The sequence below is a fragment of the Otolemur garnettii genome, unplaced genomic scaffold, assembly GCF_000181295.1.
Source record: "Otolemur garnettii isolate 467f Iridium unplaced genomic scaffold, OtoGar3 scaffold00015, whole genome shotgun sequence".
In the NCBI taxonomy this organism is placed as follows: domain Eukaryota; kingdom Metazoa; phylum Chordata; class Mammalia; order Primates; family Galagidae; genus Otolemur; species Otolemur garnettii.
The window spans coordinates 21,962,356-21,983,611 of record NW_003852410.1 but is presented as its reverse complement, the minus strand read 5'-3'; the positions used below and the strand labels follow the sequence as shown (position 1 = coordinate 21,983,611).

The 21,256-nt window shown below is 40.1% G+C and overlaps 1 protein-coding gene across 5 annotated transcripts in view; it reads right to left on the bottom strand.

The window, feature by feature from the left end:
* MAGI1 (membrane associated guanylate kinase, WW and PDZ domain containing 1) overlaps positions 1–21,256 on the bottom strand; it is a 682,664-nt gene that overhangs the window by 20,020 nt on the left and 641,388 nt on the right. For 4 of the 5 annotated variants that reach the window (XM_023510627.1, XM_023510629.1, XM_023510628.1 and 1 more), the window contains 5 exons: positions 17,892–18,108; positions 12,013–12,104; positions 9,309–9,501; positions 6,317–6,610; positions 3,105–3,272 (listed from right to left, as the gene is read on the bottom strand). In XM_023510627.1, coding sequence (XP_023366395.1) covers positions 3,105–3,272; positions 6,317–6,610; positions 9,309–9,501; positions 12,013–12,104; positions 17,892–18,108 — 964 coding nt within the window. Of the gene's footprint in view, positions 1–3,104; positions 3,273–6,316; positions 6,611–9,308; positions 9,502–12,012; positions 12,105–14,772; positions 14,857–17,891; positions 18,109–21,256 lie in introns of all 5 variants that reach the window. The other variant, XM_023510631.1, reaches the window with a different exon arrangement.

Genomic DNA, 21,256 nt, shown 5'->3' with positions numbered 1-21,256 from the left:
AAAAAAAAAAAAAAAAAAAAAAATCGGCAGCTGCATTAGTCCCTAACAAAAATCAGCAGCTACAGTAGTCCCTAACAAGAGAGTCAGCCTGTCCTTCAGGGCTCTGAAGCCAGGCACTGACTTCTCTCTAGCTAGGAAAGTGCTAGAGAGGTGCTAGATGGCACCTTCTTCCAATACAACACTGTTTCATTTACACTGAAAATCTCCTGGTTAGTGAAGCCCCCTTTATCAATGATCTTAACCAGATCTTCTGGCTAACTTGCTACACCTTTTACATTAGCACTTGCTGCTCCGCCTTGCCCTTTTATGCTATAAAGATGGCTTCTTTCTCTAAACCTCATGAATCAATCTCTGCTAGCTTCAAACTTACCTTCCACAGCTTCCTCACCTGTCAGCCTTCATAGAATTGAAGAGATTTAGGGTCTTGCTCTGGGGTTAGGCTTTGGCTTAAGGGATTGCTGTGGCTGGTTTGATTTTTCCCTCCAGACCACTCAAACTTTCCCATATCACCAAAAAGGTGATTTCACTTTCTTATCGCTTGTGTGTTCCCTGAAGTCACACTTCTCATTTCCCTCCAGAGCTCTTCCTTTGCATTCACAACTTGGCTAACTGGAGTAAGAGGCCAAGTTTTCAGTCTATCTCAGCTTTCAACATGCTTTCCTATGAAGCTTAATCATTTCTAGCTTTTGATTTAAAGTGAGAGACATGTGACTCTTCCTTTTACATGAACATTTTGTGGCTACTGTAGGATTATTAATTGGCCTAATTCTAATTTTGTTGTGTCCTGGGAAATAAGGAGGCTTGTGGAGAGGAAGTGAGATGAGGGAATAGCTGGACCATGGAGCAGTCAGAATACATATCACATTTATTAAGCTCACTGTTTTATATGGGCATGGTTCATGGTACCCCAAAACAATTATAAGGGTAACATCAAGGATCACTGATCACAGATCCCCACAGGTGATAATAAAAAAGTTTGAAATGTTTAGGAGAATTACCAAATGTGACACAGAAGTAAGCACGTGCTACTGAAAAAATGGCTCCTGTAGACGTGCTCAACTCAGTGTTGCCACAAACCTCCAATTTGTACAAAACACAGTATCTGTGAAGTGTAAGAAAGCACAACTCAATAAAACGAGGTATGCCTGCATTTGGCCCTCTCAATCATTACTCACTTTATTTTCTGGCTCCCTTCAGCCTTTCCATTAGGAAACATTCCTTTCCATTAGGAAACATTCCTTTCCTATGTTCTATCATCTTGTGACCGCTTTCCTAAATTGTAATAGCTTTCCAGAGTGGTGAACTGGGGGAATGGACTCCAGACCAGATGGTAAATTACTAAACATGCATTTGAAGGACGGTGAAGTAGAACATTATTCAAGGAGCTAATTTTTTCCTCCACATTTGGTATGGTATATTTTTGGTACAGAGAAAGTTATCTCGTCTTAAAATCAATGATTTTCAAATATTTATGGTTTGATTTTCCATTTACCTTTCTTATAAGGCACTAACTACACCACTCAAATTTGGAATTAAAAGCCTCATCTTCTAGCAACCAGTAAACACAAATATTCATTTGGTGAATAACTTTCAGACAAAATCTCCAATGTATTGATTTTACAGATCTGTGACATAGAATTTTTATCACACTGTTTACAAACCACATTTTCTCTTGAGAAATACTCATTGACTTTCAGAATATATATTTTATTTTATAACAGGTATAGCAGGAATGAAAAAAACATTTAAACATTTTATAACAAGTATCACTTTCCTCTCAAGAGTGAAATAAATTCAGTTTAGAATGAAGTGAATATTCAGGACTACATACTCTAAAGAATCTATACTTATTGACATTAGTGTATCACCTTTACTTTGTTTATTTATTTATTTATATAGAGACAGGGTCTCACTCTGTCACCCTGGGTTGAGGACTGTGGCATCATAGCTCACAGCAACCTCAAATTCTTGGGCTCAAGGGATCCACTTGACTCAGCCTCCTGAGTAGGTGGGACTATAGGTGCCTGCCAGAACACCTGCCTAGTTTTTCTATTTTTAGTAGAGATGGGGTTTTGCTGTTGCTCAGGGTGGACTCAAACTCCTTGGTTCAAGCAATCTATTTGCCTCGGCCTCCTAGAATGCTAGCATTATAGGTATGAACCACTGTGCCCAACCAACTTCATTTGTATTAAATATAACTGATAAAATACATATTGATATTTTATGCTGGGTAATATTTTACTGTGGGAGACTGTTTTGTGTACTGCCCTAGGATGTTAGAAGCAACTCTGACCTCAACCCACTAAGTGCTAGTAGCACTCTCTGCAGATAATATCAAGTGCTCCCTGGGGAGCAGAATTGACACTTACACAGAAGAACCAAAGATTTAAGTTTAACCAATCAAACAAACAAGACTAGGCCTAGTTTAATGCAGATATAACCTATCAAAAATAGAGAAATGTAATTCTATCTTTATCTACATCCAAAACTTTGGGACCAATCAAGTAGGTACAAACCCTGAGACTCTCCCATTAAAACAAAATATTTCATATAGTCACTTATTCTGAAAAAAATGTATCACTAGTACTGGCCCAGCACTGCCATTGTATCAGTTTTGTAATGTCACCACTGTATTATACAGTTAAATTTCGGTGACTGTGTAAGAAAAAAAAAAAAAAAAAAGGAAAGAAAGAAAAAAATCATTAATGATTTCCAGATAAAACATCAGGGGGTCTTTACCAACCAATTCTATAGTTGGTGAGGACACCAAAACCAAAATAAATTGGGAACCTTTGAAAATATTCTGAAATTTTTATACATGGTGGCCACAGAATTTGATTAAATTACATACGAACCTTATGGCCATGCTGTATATGCCCTGAGACAGGATCATGGGGCTGAAGGATTGATTAAATAAGAGGGTGTGAGGTATGGTTTAGTAACAATGGATCATTTTTATCAAATGGGTGTGTTCAGTTAGGGATGGATAAAGCTGCCTGTGAATCAACACTATTCAATTACATGAACGCTAATAAGAGAGAGTGGGGCGGGGGGGGGAGGGGGGAGAAAGAGAGATAGAAAGAGAGATAACAGGTATACTTTACCATCCCCGGGAATGATGCGGAGGGTAACTGTGTTTCCCGCTTCTTTGATTAAGTTGACAATGTCTGAATGGGATTTGTTGGTGATGGAACATCCATTTACTGCCAAGATCCGGTCTCCTACTTTCAGCTTGCCACAGCGGTCAGCAGGGCTCCCCTCAATAATCCGACCTATTTTGTGAGGCATAGCCACACATGCATTGCCTGCTTTGATAGTGAGTTTTAGTTTTTTTTTTAAAGTTACGTGAGAATATAGTGAAGGGAGAAGAAAAAGGGTTGAAAAGGGAAAGAGAAGGTTAAGTGTTAATTAATTAAAGCATTAAGCAAATGTTATTAAAGGAGAGCTCTGCACTGATGGTCAAATCATTGGCAATATTTGGGGTGCCAGTATAAGGAGCTACTGCCCTGAAACTACAGTTCATTGCTGTAGTCCTTGCCTCACTCAAAATTAGGGGGAAAACCCCAGCCTCCCTCCTTTAATCTCTTACAAAATGTGGGGTATTTGGCAACTTCAAAGATTCTCAAGTGCCCAAAAATAACTTGCCGATGGCTTATTTAGGGACTGCATATCTGAAACTCAAGAGTTGGGATGAATGCTTTTACTCCTTCTGTATTCATATCACTTCATTTTTGCCAGCTGTTGTTTAAGCTTCTGCCAATGTTTTGTTCTTTTTCCATTTAGAAAAATAATCACTGGGTGTCTGGTGAAGCCTAAGAGTCTGGTAGCACCAAAAGTTCAGTCTGAAAACACCTAATAAACAAACACTTAGACTTTCTGCCTTCCATCTGGGATAATGAAAGCTTTAGAAAAAGGGCATAATCACAAGACATGAGCCATGAGAGCCCAACCGTAGAACTTACTTTTACGTTTAGGAACGTTCACTCAATCAGTCTATCTCATCTGATTTCAGGGTAGGGTCTGGCTCCTTAGCTTTGAAACTATCTTCCTGCCTCACAAAAATCCCCTCAAAGGAATATGAAAATCTTCTACCTATTCAGGCTGAGGACACTGATCTGAAAGTAGGTTGAAATCACCACTTGATCCCTTTCCTTTAATCATCTCCTTTCTCATCACCAGTTACTGCATATCCACAATACGAAAAACCAGGAAAAGTGCCTTTAAGAGGAAGGTTTATTGTGCACTTTGAGCTGCTCCAAGTCATTGCAAACTTCCAGAGAGGTGGAAAACTGGCTTTGAGGCCTCACAGAAGTTTCTAGTTAATTATGTGCTGAGTTTCAAATTTTCTTATGCATATTCACCTATTTTGAGAATTTGTCTTTCTGGGAGCTATGAAGATATTTATCCAATTGAGTCACCTTTTGGAAAAGGTGACAAAATTAATGTGGGAAATAGTAAAATCAACTGAGTAGATTCTTCCATCATAATTAGGATCATGGAGGTAAAATGGGTGGGAAAATGCACTTTAATTCCTTTGAATTTCAGCTGATTTGCCTGAGTCTGCATCATAGGATGTAACTCACATTAAGATCAAATAATGTTTTAAAAGGATGTAAGTGATCTATTGGACTCCAACAGGCAGGCATGGTAGAAAGCTTCCACATTCAAAATCAAGGTCTCGATTACATTTAGTTCATTTCCAAAGACAATTCAAGTGACAAGGTATCAAACAGCAAGTATAAGGAAAGCTGTGCATAGCCAGAAATCTCATGCAAGGTATTAGGCAAAGTATAATTTGTTCATTGTGAGAGTCGAAGGAAAACAAAGACTAAACTGTGAGTATGTGAATATGATATTCATTAGATAACACATAGACAGGTTACATATCTGCCATGTCTTTCTAGAAAGTGAAACTGACAATTCTGAAACAGCCTGAAAACATCACAGAATGCATGGGGATGGTTAAAATGGAGAGCTGAAGAAAACAACTTGGGATTTTCCCCCTTCTCCCTTTCTCTTTATTTTTTATATTAAACAGAAAAGCATCTAGAATTAATTAAAAAACAAACAAACAAAAAAACCAACCCTTGCTTGTTGGACCTTGTCAGGTCATCCATCCATGACATGCTGTGATAACTGTAGCTCACAAAAGCACTGTTAGTAATGGGCACTGTTACTGCAGCCATACATGCACAGACCTGACTGGGTCACTGTCTAAAGGTCACTGTCTTTAGGTTTAGGTCAACTGAACCTAAAACTCAGCAGGGGGAGACAGCTTTAGCAGGAGGCAACATTCTAAGACTAAATGAGTGAGTTCTACTGGATCAGAATGCTAAAGGGACGTAGCACCTTGCTGATCCTGGCCAGTGAGTGGCCTAGACTACTTGCACCAGACTCTAAGCAAACAAGTCCTCTGGGGACAGAGCTGAGGTGAACGAAAGGCTGCACAGTCCTTTCCCGTTCTCCCATCAAATTCCATTATAAATAACAACCATGCTTAGGAGACAAAAGACTTCTTATCGTACCAGGAAGGTGGATCATTTTGAGAATGTATGTCTATAAGCCATTCTAATGGGATACTGATTCATAGATCACTAGTTCCTGGAATACTCTGGGTTTCTGTTTGTCTCTGCTAGCCCACCCAACAGAGACTTAACCTTCTGTGAGGGTGACAGCTGTGTTTCTCCATACTTTGCTGAAACCCCCAACATCGGGATAGACAGGAAAATCAAATGACCCATAACTCAGATTTTTAACCAGATTCTTAAGCAACATTAAAATATTTAAAATATAAAAATAACAAAATCTCTGGTAATGATACAGAAAAAATGCAGATGGGGTGGGAAGTGTGCCCCATGCAGACTGTGCATTTTCCCTCCTTAGACCTCCGCTTGTAGAGCATTTTTACTGGGGTATGCTCCTTTTAAAACCCTCAAGACTTTCTGAGGTCACTGCTATTGGTGACATCCTATTCAGGACCCTTCAAAAGTGGTGTTCTCTGGCAAAAATCACTGTCAAGGGGTTGTCTTTCAAATCTCACATGTACCGCACATATGTTTGAAGCTGTGTGTGTGTGAGCACACACTCAGGATGGAAGCTGAAAGGGCTGGAGAAACAAACAAACAAACAAACAATCCCAACCTTCAGGGATGGAAAAAGCTACTGAAAAAACTCCATCCCCAGTTAAGACTTCAGTTACCCAAAGCCAGACGTAGGAAGGCATTTCTGTTGCTGAGACTTGGGCCATCTCGCACTTGTAAGCAATCCCTTCCCCATCTAGCAAAAAACCCTGGGGAAAATCATTTCCAGCACTCACCAAAGGTTGTGCCTGCTTCGGGCCTGCTCACCGAGGACACGATGACGAAGCCGAAGCCCTCATTCTCGCCCCGGCGGATCTCCACGTCGTACGGCTGCACCACGGTGCTCACCACGCCGCTGCCCCCGCCACCGCCGCTGCCGATGCCGCTGGTGCTGCCGCTGCCGGAGCTCACGGTATTGAGCGAGTTCTGGCTGCCCTGCGGCGTGCGCTTCTCCTCCGTCAGCGACGCGGGCTGCGTGCTGCTGTGGTGAGAGGAGGCTGGCGAGGGCACCTCATTCTCCGCTTTGGGCACTGTAACCAACAGATGCATGTCTAAACCACTGGACTGCATCGAAAAATGCCCCCCAGTGGCCCCTTTGTGACTCTCCCACCTGCAAGAAATCATAAGATTAAACCAGGGAGACAGCCCCTGGCCCCCCAGATATAGGGGCTGAAAACACAGAGGGATGTAAGGATTGAAAACAGCTTCCCTTGCTTGGCAAATATTAACCATTCAGGTCTACAAACACAACCCCTCCTGAACACCCAGGAGGCCTCCCAAATTGTGTGTCACTTATAGCATAGGTTTATGAACATCCATGCTCAGATTCAAGTGTGCAGCCACATCAGCCCCTCTGAAATATTTCCTTATTGCATAGAGGAAAGGCAGACGAGGTGCAGGTGTGAGTCTCACTAGTGAGGACCACCATCTGTGCTTCCCACATACACCCTTCACTGCGCATTTATATTGTCATTACCTTCTGAGTCACATTTCTAAGAGACAGTAAGGGGACGGAACCATTAAGGCCACCTATCATACATGGGATTTGTGACAACACCTGGGAGAGAGTTGCTTCCCTAACAGCTTCCAGATGTCAATTCTCTACTCTGATCACAGAACTGGATACACCAGCCTCCTTCTGAATTTAGTCTCCATTCCACTTTCATTGCTTTGTGGGCAACAGGGTAAAGTTGTCCTAAATGGCCAATACAGGAGGTGGGACCAACCATGCCAATGTCAAAATGTGTCATGTTTAAGCTTTGGACAGGACCAGATTTATTCCCCAAAGCTTCTCTTTTCATAGATTTTTTTTTAATTGTGGAAAAATATGCATGACAAATTTTTAACCATTTTTAAATGTATGTTTGAGTGGCATTAAATACATGAACATTATTGTACAACCATTTCATCATCCATCTCTAGAAATTTTTCACTTTCTCAAACTGAAATTCTATATTCATTAAATTACTTAATTCCCCATATTTCCCTCCCCTTAGCTCTTGGTAACTACCATCCTACATTCTGTTGCTGAGCATTTGCCTACCCTAGCTAGGTGTCTCATATAAGGGGGATCACATATAATATTTGTCCTTTTGTTACTAGCTTATTTCAATTAGCATAAAGTCTTTTCATAGATTTAGCACATCTTTTACAGAGCCAAAAACTCCAAACATTTAAGATTTTAAAAATAAACCTAAAATAATTTTTTTTGTTTGTTTTTGAGACAGTCTTATTTTGTCACTCTTGGTAGAGTGCTGTGGGGTTGTAGCCCACAGCAACCTCAAACTCTTGGGCTCAAGCAATCCTTTTGCCTCAGTCTGTTGAGTAGCTGGGACTATAGGCACTTGCCACAAGGCCCAGGTATTTTTAGAGATGGGGTCTTGCTCTTGCTCAGGCTGGTCTCAAACTCCTGAGCTGAGGTAATCCACCTGCTACAGGTGTGAGCCACCGTGCCCAGCCTGGAATAATTATTTTGAAAATTGTATTACCTTATTATTTTTATATGGACCAGGGAAGTCAAACAGTTTTTATCTCATCTGAAAATCCAGTTGTAATTGGCTGCTTTTAGCTGCATGGGATACTATTTTAAGGGTTCTGAGGTTACAAATGAGTTGTAGTGAAACCACCCAGGGCTGATTAACACTGTCTTCCATGGCTGGAGGAGGGAGGACTCTCACTCTAGAATTTAATATGCTAATTCTGTAATTAATTATATACCATTTAAAATGGGTTATATATATATTTTTAAACAAGGTACTGATTAATTTTATCTGATAGGTATTTGTTTCACTAGTATTAAGGCTATGGAGAATTTATAATATTTTTCATGTCATTATTTCTTTAGTTGTTCAGTTGATACAACACTTAATCTGCATCCTCTGCATACTGGGTTCTGTCCTCAAGGTAGGGCAAGGTAGGTAAGTATACAATGATGAACTATCAAGGTATGTGCTTTCAAGAAGCTGGCAGGTCAACGGGAACAGCAGACACTTGAGCTATCTCAAAATGGCAGACTCTGATACAGAAGTAAACCATGAGTCACAAGAATGGCAGGGAGGGAATGCTAAAATCTCAAGGCAGTGGGAGGATGAAGGGAATTTCCAAGGGAGGAGGTTATATTTGAGCTGAGCCTGAAAGGATATGTCGTATTTTGAGAACTAAAGTTTGAAGCTTGCATTGCATGCAGGAGGAAGGAATCAAAAAGGACTAAGAAATGGCCAGCTCTTAAAACTTTCCTGTAGAAAGCAAAAAAAAAAAAAAAAAGTAGACAAAACCTTGGTTTAAAATATGATAGTCAGTAATAGAGTAAGACATTGCTAATTTTTATGAGCTTATTTTGCTGTACAAACCTAATTTCTTTTCTTTTAATATGAAGCTGCAACTCTTCTGACTTTTATAATGACCACTTTTCTTAAGAATTATCACCAAAGGAAGAGGATGGCTAAATTCTGGTTAGCAAGGGCATGGGAGGAATGAAATATATACATGTTCAACTAGCCTTCTTCTAGAAAGCTTTGCTGAACATATGCAAATGGAACATTAAAGTACTTTAGAGTGACAGTAGTTTTGCAGGGTTTGAGAGAAGCAAGCCATCTGGAAATTCTGAGCTTGATCACATTTTGCAAACATTTGCTAAAATAGATGCTTGGGGAGGCAGACACAGGAAGGAGGCCTTTTCTGTGAATAAAGTGACAGTGCACCATCTGAAGGAATGAATGAAAAACATACCCGCAAAAACCACTTTACGCCGCACTGTGAGATTGACATGACCTTGCTTGGCAGCTTGTTGCATAAGCTGGACCACAAGCTGGTGTGATTTTCCAATTACTGGTGTCCCATCCACACAGATTAATTCATCTCCAGACCTCAGGCGGCCATCGGTATCAGCAGCACCCAGTGGCACGATGTGACCAATATAAATCTGTTGAGTAAGTGGATGATGGATAAAACATTGCCCTCCTGGCTTACTACTGCATTAACAGTAAGCCATCTCTAGGAACGGTTCAACTCATTCATTAAAGTCTATATGTGTACTGCAATCCTTTACTGCATGCCCACTGTGTGTGAGACATTGTGCTAGGCACTGCAACAATTCTCAAGCAGTGGAAAGAAGACCTATTTTTTGCATGGTTCCTTGATGTTTATCTGTAGTCTACCGATGACTCACTCTTTTTCTTTGCAAAAATAAGTCATTTTGCTCATCTCCTTTAGAAAATCTTTTCTTCTTTCCTATCTTCCTAAAAACCCTCCTTTCATAAAAACTCTGCTAATTAAAATATTATTACTTTTCTCTAAAGGTTCAGCACTATGACTAATAATAAGGAGTATGTAAGAAATACTGTTAAACAAATGAGGAATTAAACAAAGTCTAGTTTAACATCTCCTTTTCTGAAGTCACTTAGCATCCAATAGTGAACAATCGTTATACAAGGGGTCCATAAAGTGTGTGTGCAATTTAAAACAGCTGACTGCATTTAGTGTCTTGCTATTATAGACACCATTCACTAAAAGTTAGCTAAAATATTTGTAGCTTCCCAGCCCTTTTTGCCTTTATTGTCAGTAAATAATGCTATAATTGCCACTTACAACTTACATTATATAACATTTATAACTTATAAAAAACTATGACAAAATAGTGGTTAAGAATATAGACTCTGGAGCCAGATCCTTGCCAATCCTTCCACTTAATAAATCTATGATCTTTGGCAAGCTAATTAAACTTTCTGTGCTTTAATTTTCTGATTTGGAAACTAAAGATAAATTCATGAGTTCGATGCATAAATGAGAGAATGCACTTATTTTGCCTCATAAAATGTGCTCTCGTGCACAATAATATTTTGACCCAAACTTTCAGGAAAACCCTCCTTGGGAGAATGGTCAGTTCTTTGCCAGAAGAGACACATCTGTGGAAGGCTAACACTCCCCCTTTCCTCTCTCCTGGCATAGCCTGGTGAAATGGGAGCTTCTAAGGCTGTTTGGGCCCTGGGCAGCCAGGAAGGTCCCTGGGACTTGCACAGAGCACCCCGTCCCCTCTGCATGATCCACCTCTGCTCCTTCCCTTGATTGCAATGCTCTGTGAAGGCAGCTCCGGTCTGCTCCCACCAGATCCCAGACCACTATGGACTGGAACCCTGTGTGCCCAGCAGACCCAGGCAGGAGGGTGTAGCAACCTAAGGAAGCCTGCTGGACTCCTCTGCTCCTGAGCCACACTCTCCATGTATAATGTGCATCCTTATTTTACCTCAAAAATTTGGGCCAAAAAGTGTGTATTATATTCAGTAAGACATGATATGTTAAAAGGCTGCCTGGCACATGGTAAGTGCTTAATGAATAACACCTATTATTATCACAAGGAAATTAACAGTCCTTTTCCCCTTTCAAAAGAATTCTGTGGCTCGGCGCCTATAGCTCAACGGGCTAAGGCGCCAGCCACGTACACCTAAGGTGGCGGGTTCGAATCCCCAGCCCGGACCCGCCAAACAACAATGACGGCTGCAACCAAAAAAATAGCCGGGCGTTGTGGCGGGCGCCTGTGGTCCCAGCTACTTGGGAGGCGGAGGCAGGAGACTTGCTTGAGCCCAGGAGTGGGAGGTTGCTGTGAGCTGTAATGCCACGGCACTCTGCCCAGGGGGATAGCTTGAGGCTCTGTCTCAAAAAAAAAAAAAAAAAAAAAGAATTCTGTGATGTTATGCTAAATTTATTCTAAAGCTAAGGAAACTGAGGCCCAGGTAGGTTAAATGTTTCCTGATCCACTTCAGGGCTCTTCTCTACTTTTGTGAAGTATCCTCTGTCTACCAGCTACTCTACATGCTAAAGCTCACTATCTGCCACAGATTAAGAACTGGCCAGAAGGACCAAGCCCTTGTTTTATTAGTTGATTCCTCTTCCTATTTTGCTTTCTATTTTCCTTTCTTTCTTTCTTTATTTATTTTGTCTTTTGAGACAGAGTCTCACTATGTCGCCCTCAGTAGAGTGCTGTGGCATCACAGCTCACAGCAACCTCTAACTCTTGGGTTCAAGTGATTCTCTTGCCTCAGCCTCCCAAGTAGCTGGGGCTAGAGCCACCTGTCACAACACTCAGCTATTTTTTGTTGCATTTGTCATTGTTGTGTAGCTGGCCCGGGCTAGGTTTGAACCCGCCAGCCTCAGTGTATGTGGCTGGCACCATAACCATTGTGCTGAGTCTATTTTCCTTTCCCTTATTGGAGGTCTCCAGATACTGCAGCTACCACTTTCATAAACACTAACACAAATTTTTTTTAGAAAGGATCTAGTTTCTTCTTCCTGAAGATAAAGAGAGCTCCACAAAATCTAATGAAAAACTCACACTGCTTAAGATGAAAGAGTCAGTCATTTGTCTTGGTAATTTGTCAACTGCCTGCCCCCAATTTGCTTTGAAGTCTTAGGGAAAAAATGCTGGCAAAAGACTTACAGGTTCCCCTGGTTCATTTCCACCCAGAATCCTAAATCCAAATCCAGTCTCTTTTCTCCAGAGGAAGATGTCTTGTTCCTGGTAATCTGGAACTACAGAGAGGAGAAAAAGGCGAGATTATCTCACTGATAAAAGCAATCACATCCACAAGATGAATGAACACATCACCAGACTAAGAGTGATGGAGCTTGGGCAGATGAAAGCTTTCTGACACAGGCAAAGAAACAATTATCTGGATGGGTGAAATCACAGAGGGCATGGGGTCAAAGTAAACAGTGGCAACAGTCACTGAGCCTGAAGTTCTTCAAAGGCCTGATCACTGTTTGATAACTTCTAATCAAGCCCAACTCCTTGGATGTCAGCATTAACTACTTCCCTTCATAGTCTTTCACGGAAAATTAAGTAAATTAAAATTATCAAATGCTACAGCACAAAGTAGATGTCCACATCCCAGAACCAAACTCATGCTGAGTCACTGTAACCACAGAAGCAGGAGTGGCTCTAAGGATTTAGACGTCCTATTAAATGACCAATGTTTTATCAACCAGAGGATGAGAGAAAACAAGTTGGTTTAAGAAGAGTTTCTAATTTATTTTTAATTCACTTTTTTCTTCCTTAAAATAGTCAAGACAATTAATGGTAATAATTTGGTATCAGATTGTATTTTTGCAAAATAAAAAATAAAGAGAACTCTCAAACATCCTGATATTTCCAAATACAGGTGGTCCTCTATATCCGTGAGTTCTACATCCTTGAATTCAACCAACTGTGGATAGAAATTTTATTTAATTTCTGTGCTGAACATGTATAAACTTTTTTCTTGTCATTATTTCCTGAACAATACAGTACAGCAAATAGTTACATAGAATTTATATTACATTAGGTGTCATAAGTAATCTAGAGATGATTTAAAGTATCTCGGAGGATATGTATAGGTTATATGTTAAGTCTATGCCATTTTATATAAGGGATTTGAACATCCATGGATATTGATATCCTTCAGGGAGTTCTAGAATTCACAGCAGATAATTGATGGAAGACCATAGCTTTCTCTGGTTTATTTAATTAACTGGATTTTGGGTGAAAGGAGAGTGCAGGCCCGAGAATTTAATTCTTGGATTCTCCAATTCTGCACCATGGAATAGGGAAGAAGAAAGTGGATGTTTAGATTTCAAGTTGGCAAGAGATGTCCCTTTTTAGTGACTCACCCCAAAGCTTAAACTGTGTAGTGAATGAACACTCCAAGAGAGAAGAAACAAATGAACAGTAGGTACAAATCAGAGGAGTTTGAATCTGATATTTTTGCTTGAGCTATCTCAATGCCATGGCTTTACATGGGTACTATTTAATCCAAGCCTTTTTATTACAATTGCTGAGGCTAAGCCACGGAACAGGGAGCTAAGCTACAGCACAGTATTCCCATAAACACAACTGAGAGTAATATTTTCTGGAGCACACTAAGGTAACAATATTTTCTTTCTGTTCAAGTAGGTGGCTAAAGGGAATTTTGCTATATAATAGCCTCACTGAAACAACAAATTAAATCAAGTTGCGTCTCCATCTTTGCTTCACTCAAGCAGGAAGACTGTTACCCAAATAGACCGCTCGTGCTTTCCAGCCAGCACTGGGTTCCTGGCAGAGTCTGTTTTAGGTCTGCTGAGTGTGTGGCTTTTCTGTGAACAACAAAAGGGCCTCTGCAGAGACCTCCAGGCCAGACCCATTTTCCTCAGCATCATTTAACACGGGAACATTTGCCCATCCTATGGTGACACCAAATGTAGCAAGTTTCTGCCTTCTGTTGCTCACTTAGGTGGAAGCTATCATGGTGTGGGAGGATGTGGCCAACAGACTTAGGCTTATTACACAGTTTAGTCCACGGGGGTGGGGGAGGAAAGCATTTGTTATCTTATGAGAGCCAATGGGGAAAAGGCAAATTTATTTTAAAAGTTTTCTGTTGAAAAGGAAGATGACCACTGACTCTAAGCATATTAAAGGTACTAATGATGGGCCACAAAACACAAGACACAAACACTGACACACACATTACAAAGAAAGTCTTTTGGTACTTTAGCATTTTAACTGTTCTACTCTTCCCCCAACTGAATGCCATTTACCCAGATATACAACTTTGGTGATAAATTGGTACTGAAACATATTCTGGGGTTATAAAATTTCTCTTCTCTGTGTCCTGTGCCACTGCTTCTTCATAAAAGCACTGTGGTTTCTACACCACTACCCCCAGAGAGTTTGTTCTCTTCTTCCTTTCAGATAGATTTTTATTAGGTTTTTGGGAAGCAGTGGGGTAGAGTCATTTTTCTGATATTAATATCGCTTACTTTTAATAATGGTAAATTAAATAGAGCTAAGAAAATCTGTCCAATTTTCTTCATTTTTAAGCCCTGGCATAAGGAATAATCTCTGCAGCTAATCTCCTACTGGCATTACCAACCTCAACAAAGCAGTCAGAAGACTTTCTTTGATAATTAGAAAGAACAGAATCTCCAGGTTTGCAGAGAAATTCCTGGTATGCCCATTACTACAGGTATACACATATTTCTAGACTCCGCAAAGTCATGTTTATAACTTTTTATTTCATTTTGTCTTTTGTTTGTGTTTGGTCAACTACGCTAAAGTACTTCCTTTTGGACTGCATTTTTCTTCCCTCCTTTTTCAGAACTTCCCCCAAGACATCCAGACCAATGAGAACATCAAACAGGATGAATGATAATGGATGAACAAAAGTTTTCAGCAGATCCTTACTCTGACATTCTCCAAAACTTGTAGAATTGATTTCTTTCTCTCTTTCACCCTTGCTCAATCCCGACGCAGGCGAAGGTGACATAGCTGGAATATTAATTTCATAATTTTGCAAAGCTTAATGTGCGTTCTTTCTCTTAGTTCATTCTAGTGTAGTCTCCATTGACAAGGAATGGGCAGGTCATCTTTCACAATAAAGGTCATTGCTGCTATGGATTTTAAAGGACTATAGTTTGAGTCTATTTTTTCCTCAGTGCATTACCTGTCAAAAAGCTAGAATTTACAGCTGTATCATTGAGGGGTTCCCTGTATCGCCCATTACCACCTTAGAGTCTTCATATTTAATTATACTGCAAAGTACACATTCTCAAATGGACTTGTTTCAATTATGTCATGAAGGTTTGTCTAAGCTCTTGATTGCCTTTCCAAAAAAACTCAAGTATATTTGTGCTACTCTACCCTACAGCATTTATTAATGAAAGGGTAGTATCAAGTTCCTAATAGAATTCATTCTTGAACTAATATCTGCTTTGGGCCATTCGAACCAGAATAATTCTCATATTTAGAGATGTAAATCACTGGATCTGTTCAAGATCTGAATAATCACACAAATAGGAACTTATATACTAACTTTTAAAATCTCAAAGTATTTCTTCGAGAAGTTTCTTAAACTCAGCACAATAAAGGACCTCATTCATCAATTCCAAACTGACAAGCAGGTATGCGTATAGCAGGGCAAGTTTACAGTGTTGGCTAATATGGTAGCTGTGAGCCTCTTCCCTTCCCAACTATGTTGTTTGAACAGATAAAGTTTCAACTCCAAGCTTTACAATTTCTTTTATAGTAAACAGTACTGGATACTAGCCTACTTTCCTGAACATTTACTAGTGAGACTGTATCAGTATCACTTTTAAAGATGTGCACAATGTTATCTAGAGAAAATACAAAATGGGCACCACGGCTTTGAAAGGCCCTTCGATGCTTTTCTTTGTTTTAAATTAAACATAGAAACCATTCAAAGCGGTTCATTAACATGTCTCTAATTCAGATTGATTCATTCTGACACAGCTGTTTTGAGAGATAACCATATCAAGAATATGATATTTTGCAAATCATTTAGATCAAGTGAAGGAATGTGATTAGAGATGTCTTCATATTGTTCTTAACAATAAAATATAAGAAATATGTGTTTTCAACAAAAAGGGGATAATGTGGTACAGTGATGGTGCTGTCACTGATTTCAATTTTCCTTTTTTTCCTTGAGTATTTTACTCCTTTAACCATGTCCTGGGAAAAAAGGGCAGGCATTTTTTTTTCCTTCCAAAGACCACAAAACCATGTAGGGGAATGGCAGAAACTGATCTGGGACCAAGGAAAATACTTATTCAAAGGCAAGAATGATGCAGGGTCATTCCTGGGTACTGCAAACACAAGAGAATCTGTGATAGATATCAAATAATTATCACAGGGAGAGGAGGGAATTCTCATCATTGTCCTTACTCAGTATTGAGGAAGAAATCCATGTGAATCTTAACATCAATTGGGTTGTTACTATCACTCAATTACAGAAGCTGGGCCAATGACTGGAGGAGCCGCATAGTTAGAGATGTGGAGGGAATATGAGACTCTTCCTCCCTGGAACATGGTTTGTCCATGGTTTTCTTCAGTGGAATCAACACAATTGGAAAGGAGACACAATGAAGATAGAGCCCACGTTCCACCTTAGCATCTACTGCATTGAGGGAGTTTCCAAATGGAATTTCACATCTTCTGGTGGTGTCTTAAGGTACTTTAGGGGTGAATTTAGCTGGCATCTGTCAGCAGAGTTAACTTTGAGCAAAACAGTCTATTTAATTCCATGCTCTGTTGTTGTAAGAAGGGTATGGTATTTCTCCCTTGAGGAAGGAAAAGGATGGAAGAACACCTGATTGACTTCTAATTTTGGTAACACCAGGAAGACTCCAGGCTTACCTGCACCCCCTAACTGCTGAGTTTCACCCAACTTTCCTCCTCAGACAGGGCTTCTTGGCCTCACACTCCTGTTCTGTTTGAGTCACAGGGGAGTTAAAATCTCCTAACACGTGCCTCAGGCAATAAAAGAATAACAACACAGCCAGCCAACACAGCACAGACCTTCTCTGCCAGCGCTCTTCGTGGGGCCTCTGCCTGGGAGGTGACCACAGTTGGAGATAGGCAATGAAACATACAGTGGGGGCGGCGGAGTGGGGGCAGGGATAAGGAGGATGGGCAAAATGATTCTCTTTTCTATTCCTGTTTTTCTAAGACCTTTCATGATGCACAGACTTCATAGTTGACAAATTATATTCATGAGAAAATATCAGAAAACAGCAATGGCTGGAAAAAAGCCAATTTAGATCACCTAAAATCTAAAATTTTGAGCATTTTAAGAACTCTCCTTGTTAAGATAAGTGAGTATTATTTATGGTGAAGTCTTTGGCAATCATTTCATGAGAAAAAGTAAGAAAGTAAAAATGAAGGGGGTATTAGGTTTCTAAGAATCGAGATGTTACAAACTACGTCATCACTAGCTTATATTTATACAAAAAGGTAAAGCCAAGCAAAGCCCTTAACCACTGTTACAAATAATTAAAGCACAAAATGCTCATTTTCTTCTTTTTGAGGGGAATGCTTTTAAAAATTTTTCAGTCTTTTAAAAAACCAAAAGAACACAAGAAAGCATTTAATTTCTTCTCATTGCCCCTACAATCCAAACCAATCACATTTGTGTTCTATTGTATATCAGATCTGCTTCAAAAAACACAAGCTCAGAGCATGCCACAATCTCCACTCAGGGAAGAATTAATGAGACAACAGCTCCTATCTGCCACTTCTTTTAAATGAAGGGAGGAAAAAAAAAATCTATTTTTATCCAGGACATTTATTTGATGACCATCCATTTTTACCACCTCCTTAAATTTAAGACATAAGGGAGTTTCTATGACTATCTAGCAGGGTAGACTCACTCTGAGGAGCTCTTGACTCTCACTCTGCTTTTCCTTTATCTGGTTTACACACTGAAACTCTACCATGTTCAATAAGCCTCAAGAGAAAGCAGTTTTGGGGAGGGGTCTGGGAAAGACAGGAGCCAGGATGTTACTTACGTCGGTTCTCGTACATGCTCCTGGACTGAGCCCAGATTTTAAAAGGATCTGGTTTTTTCTGCCCAGAGCTGTCAGTCTGATCTGCAGCTGGGGCCTCTGCAGGTGGGTACCCGGGGAGCACCTGTGTGCTGTGGCTTGGGGATGCCGTGTGCAGGCTTCGGTGGCTGGAAACACTGTGCTGAGAACTATTCTGGCTGTCTTTCCTTTCCAGTGGTTGCTGAAAACAAGCAAGTGAGAGGGGCAAGAAGAGAAGATTATTCCTGGTTCCCTGAGTGGGTGTTTTCCACCAGCTTGTCTTTGTAAAGCACTTCTGCATACACAACATAAATATATCAACAACATTTTGGCTCCCACCTTTCTCCAGCTAATGCTGAATGCAGATAAATCCCCAGATGGATGGCAGACAGATAGAGGGGTGGGCCAGATAGAAAGACATAATCACAAACCATACTGCTCTCTGGGCTGCAGCAGAAAACAAATCCAATTTTCATCTCAGGTTCTCAGCTAAGACACAGGGATCATTTATTCCAAGATGTAACCGTTTTTTGACTAAAAATATGTGACACAAAATACCATGAGTGGTTTAACTGTAAGGCTATAATATCCAGAAGAAATACAATCAGGGCTAAAAATGCCCCTTGGGGCCCCGTCTCTTGCATCTTTTAATAATAAAACACCCAACTCCTCTCCAAGGGTTTGCCATTAGTTCTTCTAAACTCTAAGACAAACAGGGGTCAGATCTTTTTAAAAATCATGTCTAGAATTATGTGTGCACTGGTACTTTATGTGTATATAAATAACTATCATATGAAGAGCTTTCATAATTCTTAGCTAATCAATTTAGCAGGCATTACATTTCACCTCTTGAACTGCCAACACTACTGCTGGTTGAAAACCAAGATCAAACTTTATGTATGGGTTGACCTCTGAGGGGGTCAGCCTTCTTAGATTTGCAGCTTGTCCTAAGTCCAAGTAGTATTCAAAGGGGAAGATTCCATTTAAAGTTCAATAGAATAGGTAAGTCCCTGTTCACAAAAATCTGCTCATCAGAGACCTTTCCCATTTTGTGAAAGGCTCTTTGTTTGAATGGTGAATGAATGGAGAACAAAAAACCTAGAGCAGTGGTTCTAAACCTTCCAAAAGCTGTGGCCCTTTAATACAGTTCCACAGGTTGAGAACCACTGACCTAGAGGGAGGAAAAATCCTGGGTGGGAAAAACATTATTCTTGTTGTCTTTCAATAAAAGACTGATAATTCCAGGTGTTTAGTTTCTCTCATTTAAAATAAAAATCCTGGATTCTGCCTCCTATGTAATAGATACCATGAAACTATACTTCTCTGGTCAGGACCACTGTTTGGAGTAGAGGACAGGAAGGGCCTCTCCATCCTCTCTTACAGATCCTGTAGAGTAATTTAAAAGAACTTTGTCCTCATCATTCCAGTTTCCTAAAATTATTTACAGTACCCAAATCTTTCTCCAGGTGTTACAATTAATCCTACATACAGTTTCCCCTTGCTTTCTCCCCAGGTTTCCTCCATCTTCTGAACCCCTAGAATTCTGCTAGAAATTTCCAAGGCCCTTTGCATTTACTCCTCAGGTCTTTCCACTTCTCCTCCCCGTCCTTCCTTTGAAACACACAAGGAAGGTAAAAACTCATTTGCTCTTGACTATTACAGATTACAGATCTAAATATGGGTTTTGGCAAGGATTCAAAGTTGAGCAGAATTGAGCATGTATTTAATGACAGTATGATAGACCCTTTTAAATTATACTCTATGTACTTGTGGGAGAAATGTGAGGACTATACTCCAAGCTAACACAGAGGTCTTAGCAAAACTGTGATGAGAAGCTTAATCCACTCAGATTCCAGGGGAAACAAACTGAAGTTTGGGTTGGGACAAACATCTTTGTACCCCTGGTCACCATGGTTCTCCTTTAAGGATAAGGGTTCAGCTCAGATCTGGACAGATATGCATTCCAAAGACTTAAAATAGAACCTGACTCTACCAACTTCCATCAGTGTCCTCTCCCTCTGAGCTCCCAAGGCCAGGTAGGTATCTGATTACACCTCAGAAGGGTAATGCCCCTAGATTCCCTGGGAGATTCATGTGAGAAATCAGTACTTGTTCTCTTCTGCGTGCACATGAGAATATATATATATATATTTTTTGCCCCTTAATGTGGTCTTTACAGGGGCCTTCTTTACAAACTGCCATGTGCAGCATCAGTCCACTTGGGGTGTCAATACACTCTGCAATACATAGAAAAGCATACCATTATGGGTGGGTTTCCCCTCTTGACTTTATACTTTCCTGTATTACTAAATTAACGAGAACTGTTTATTTCTGGTTCTTTCCATTTTAGTGTTTTGTTTTCATTCGTCTCCGGTGAGAGAGGCAATATTTTAAATGTAAAAAGTAAATAATTCTATAAAGGACCTCCAAGGTTAACATGCCCCCCATTCAATCTTTCTCTTGGTTCCTCAAATGAATAGCAGATACACGACTGTAGGATCAACCCTAAATTCACTTCATGGTTAAAGGAAGCGGCTAACTCTGGAAGCTCTTGTTTCCTAAGCTTCACAAAGCTTTGCACACTGTGATTACCCGAGAGAATGAATCTTTCTCTTTTGTAGGGTTACTTTGTGGCCTATGTTCCATTTTCTTCCTGAGCAGTTACCCCTTGAAACCTAAGTCAAATCTCTTCCACTCTATTCCTCTTCCTGAATCAGAAAAAGATACCTTTCTGGCAACCTTGACCCAGTGAGAGAGTTTGGTAGAAGTCCTGGTTCTTTCTCCCACAGAAAGTATGTATGTGCTCCGTATGTGTGTATGCAGATTCAGGAAGTCCCTCCAATGTCTGTCCTATTATAACAAATCTCGGTCATGAACAATCTAGATCTCTTAAGTTTAACTGGAGAGATAGCTTCCCCATAAACAGAGTGTGCAAATGAAGTCTACTGGAAATGCTGGGGTCATTTTTCACATTTAACACTCTGTCTCACCTACCCAATAAATGACTCATTTAGGTCCAATTTAACACAAAATGACGGATATAATCTGGAATGAGTTTGCAAAACTGCATCAGTCAAACTACACCTCTGAGTCCCTTTTAAATGCCATCTAAACTTTACACCTCAATTTGGAAAATAAAAGGAAAGGAGCATCCTGAGAAGGTTCTCTCACAACTGAGCCATCAGTAAACTACCACTGACTAGGATATGTAAATGGCATAGTAATGGGCTCAATATGCTACGGTCTGGAAGCTTTTTGGGTTTTCCCCAGTAAGACTTAACCTCACTCTATGTTCCTTCTCAAGTTCAATGATGAAAACAGCTTAATTTGATCATTCTGTATCTAATACT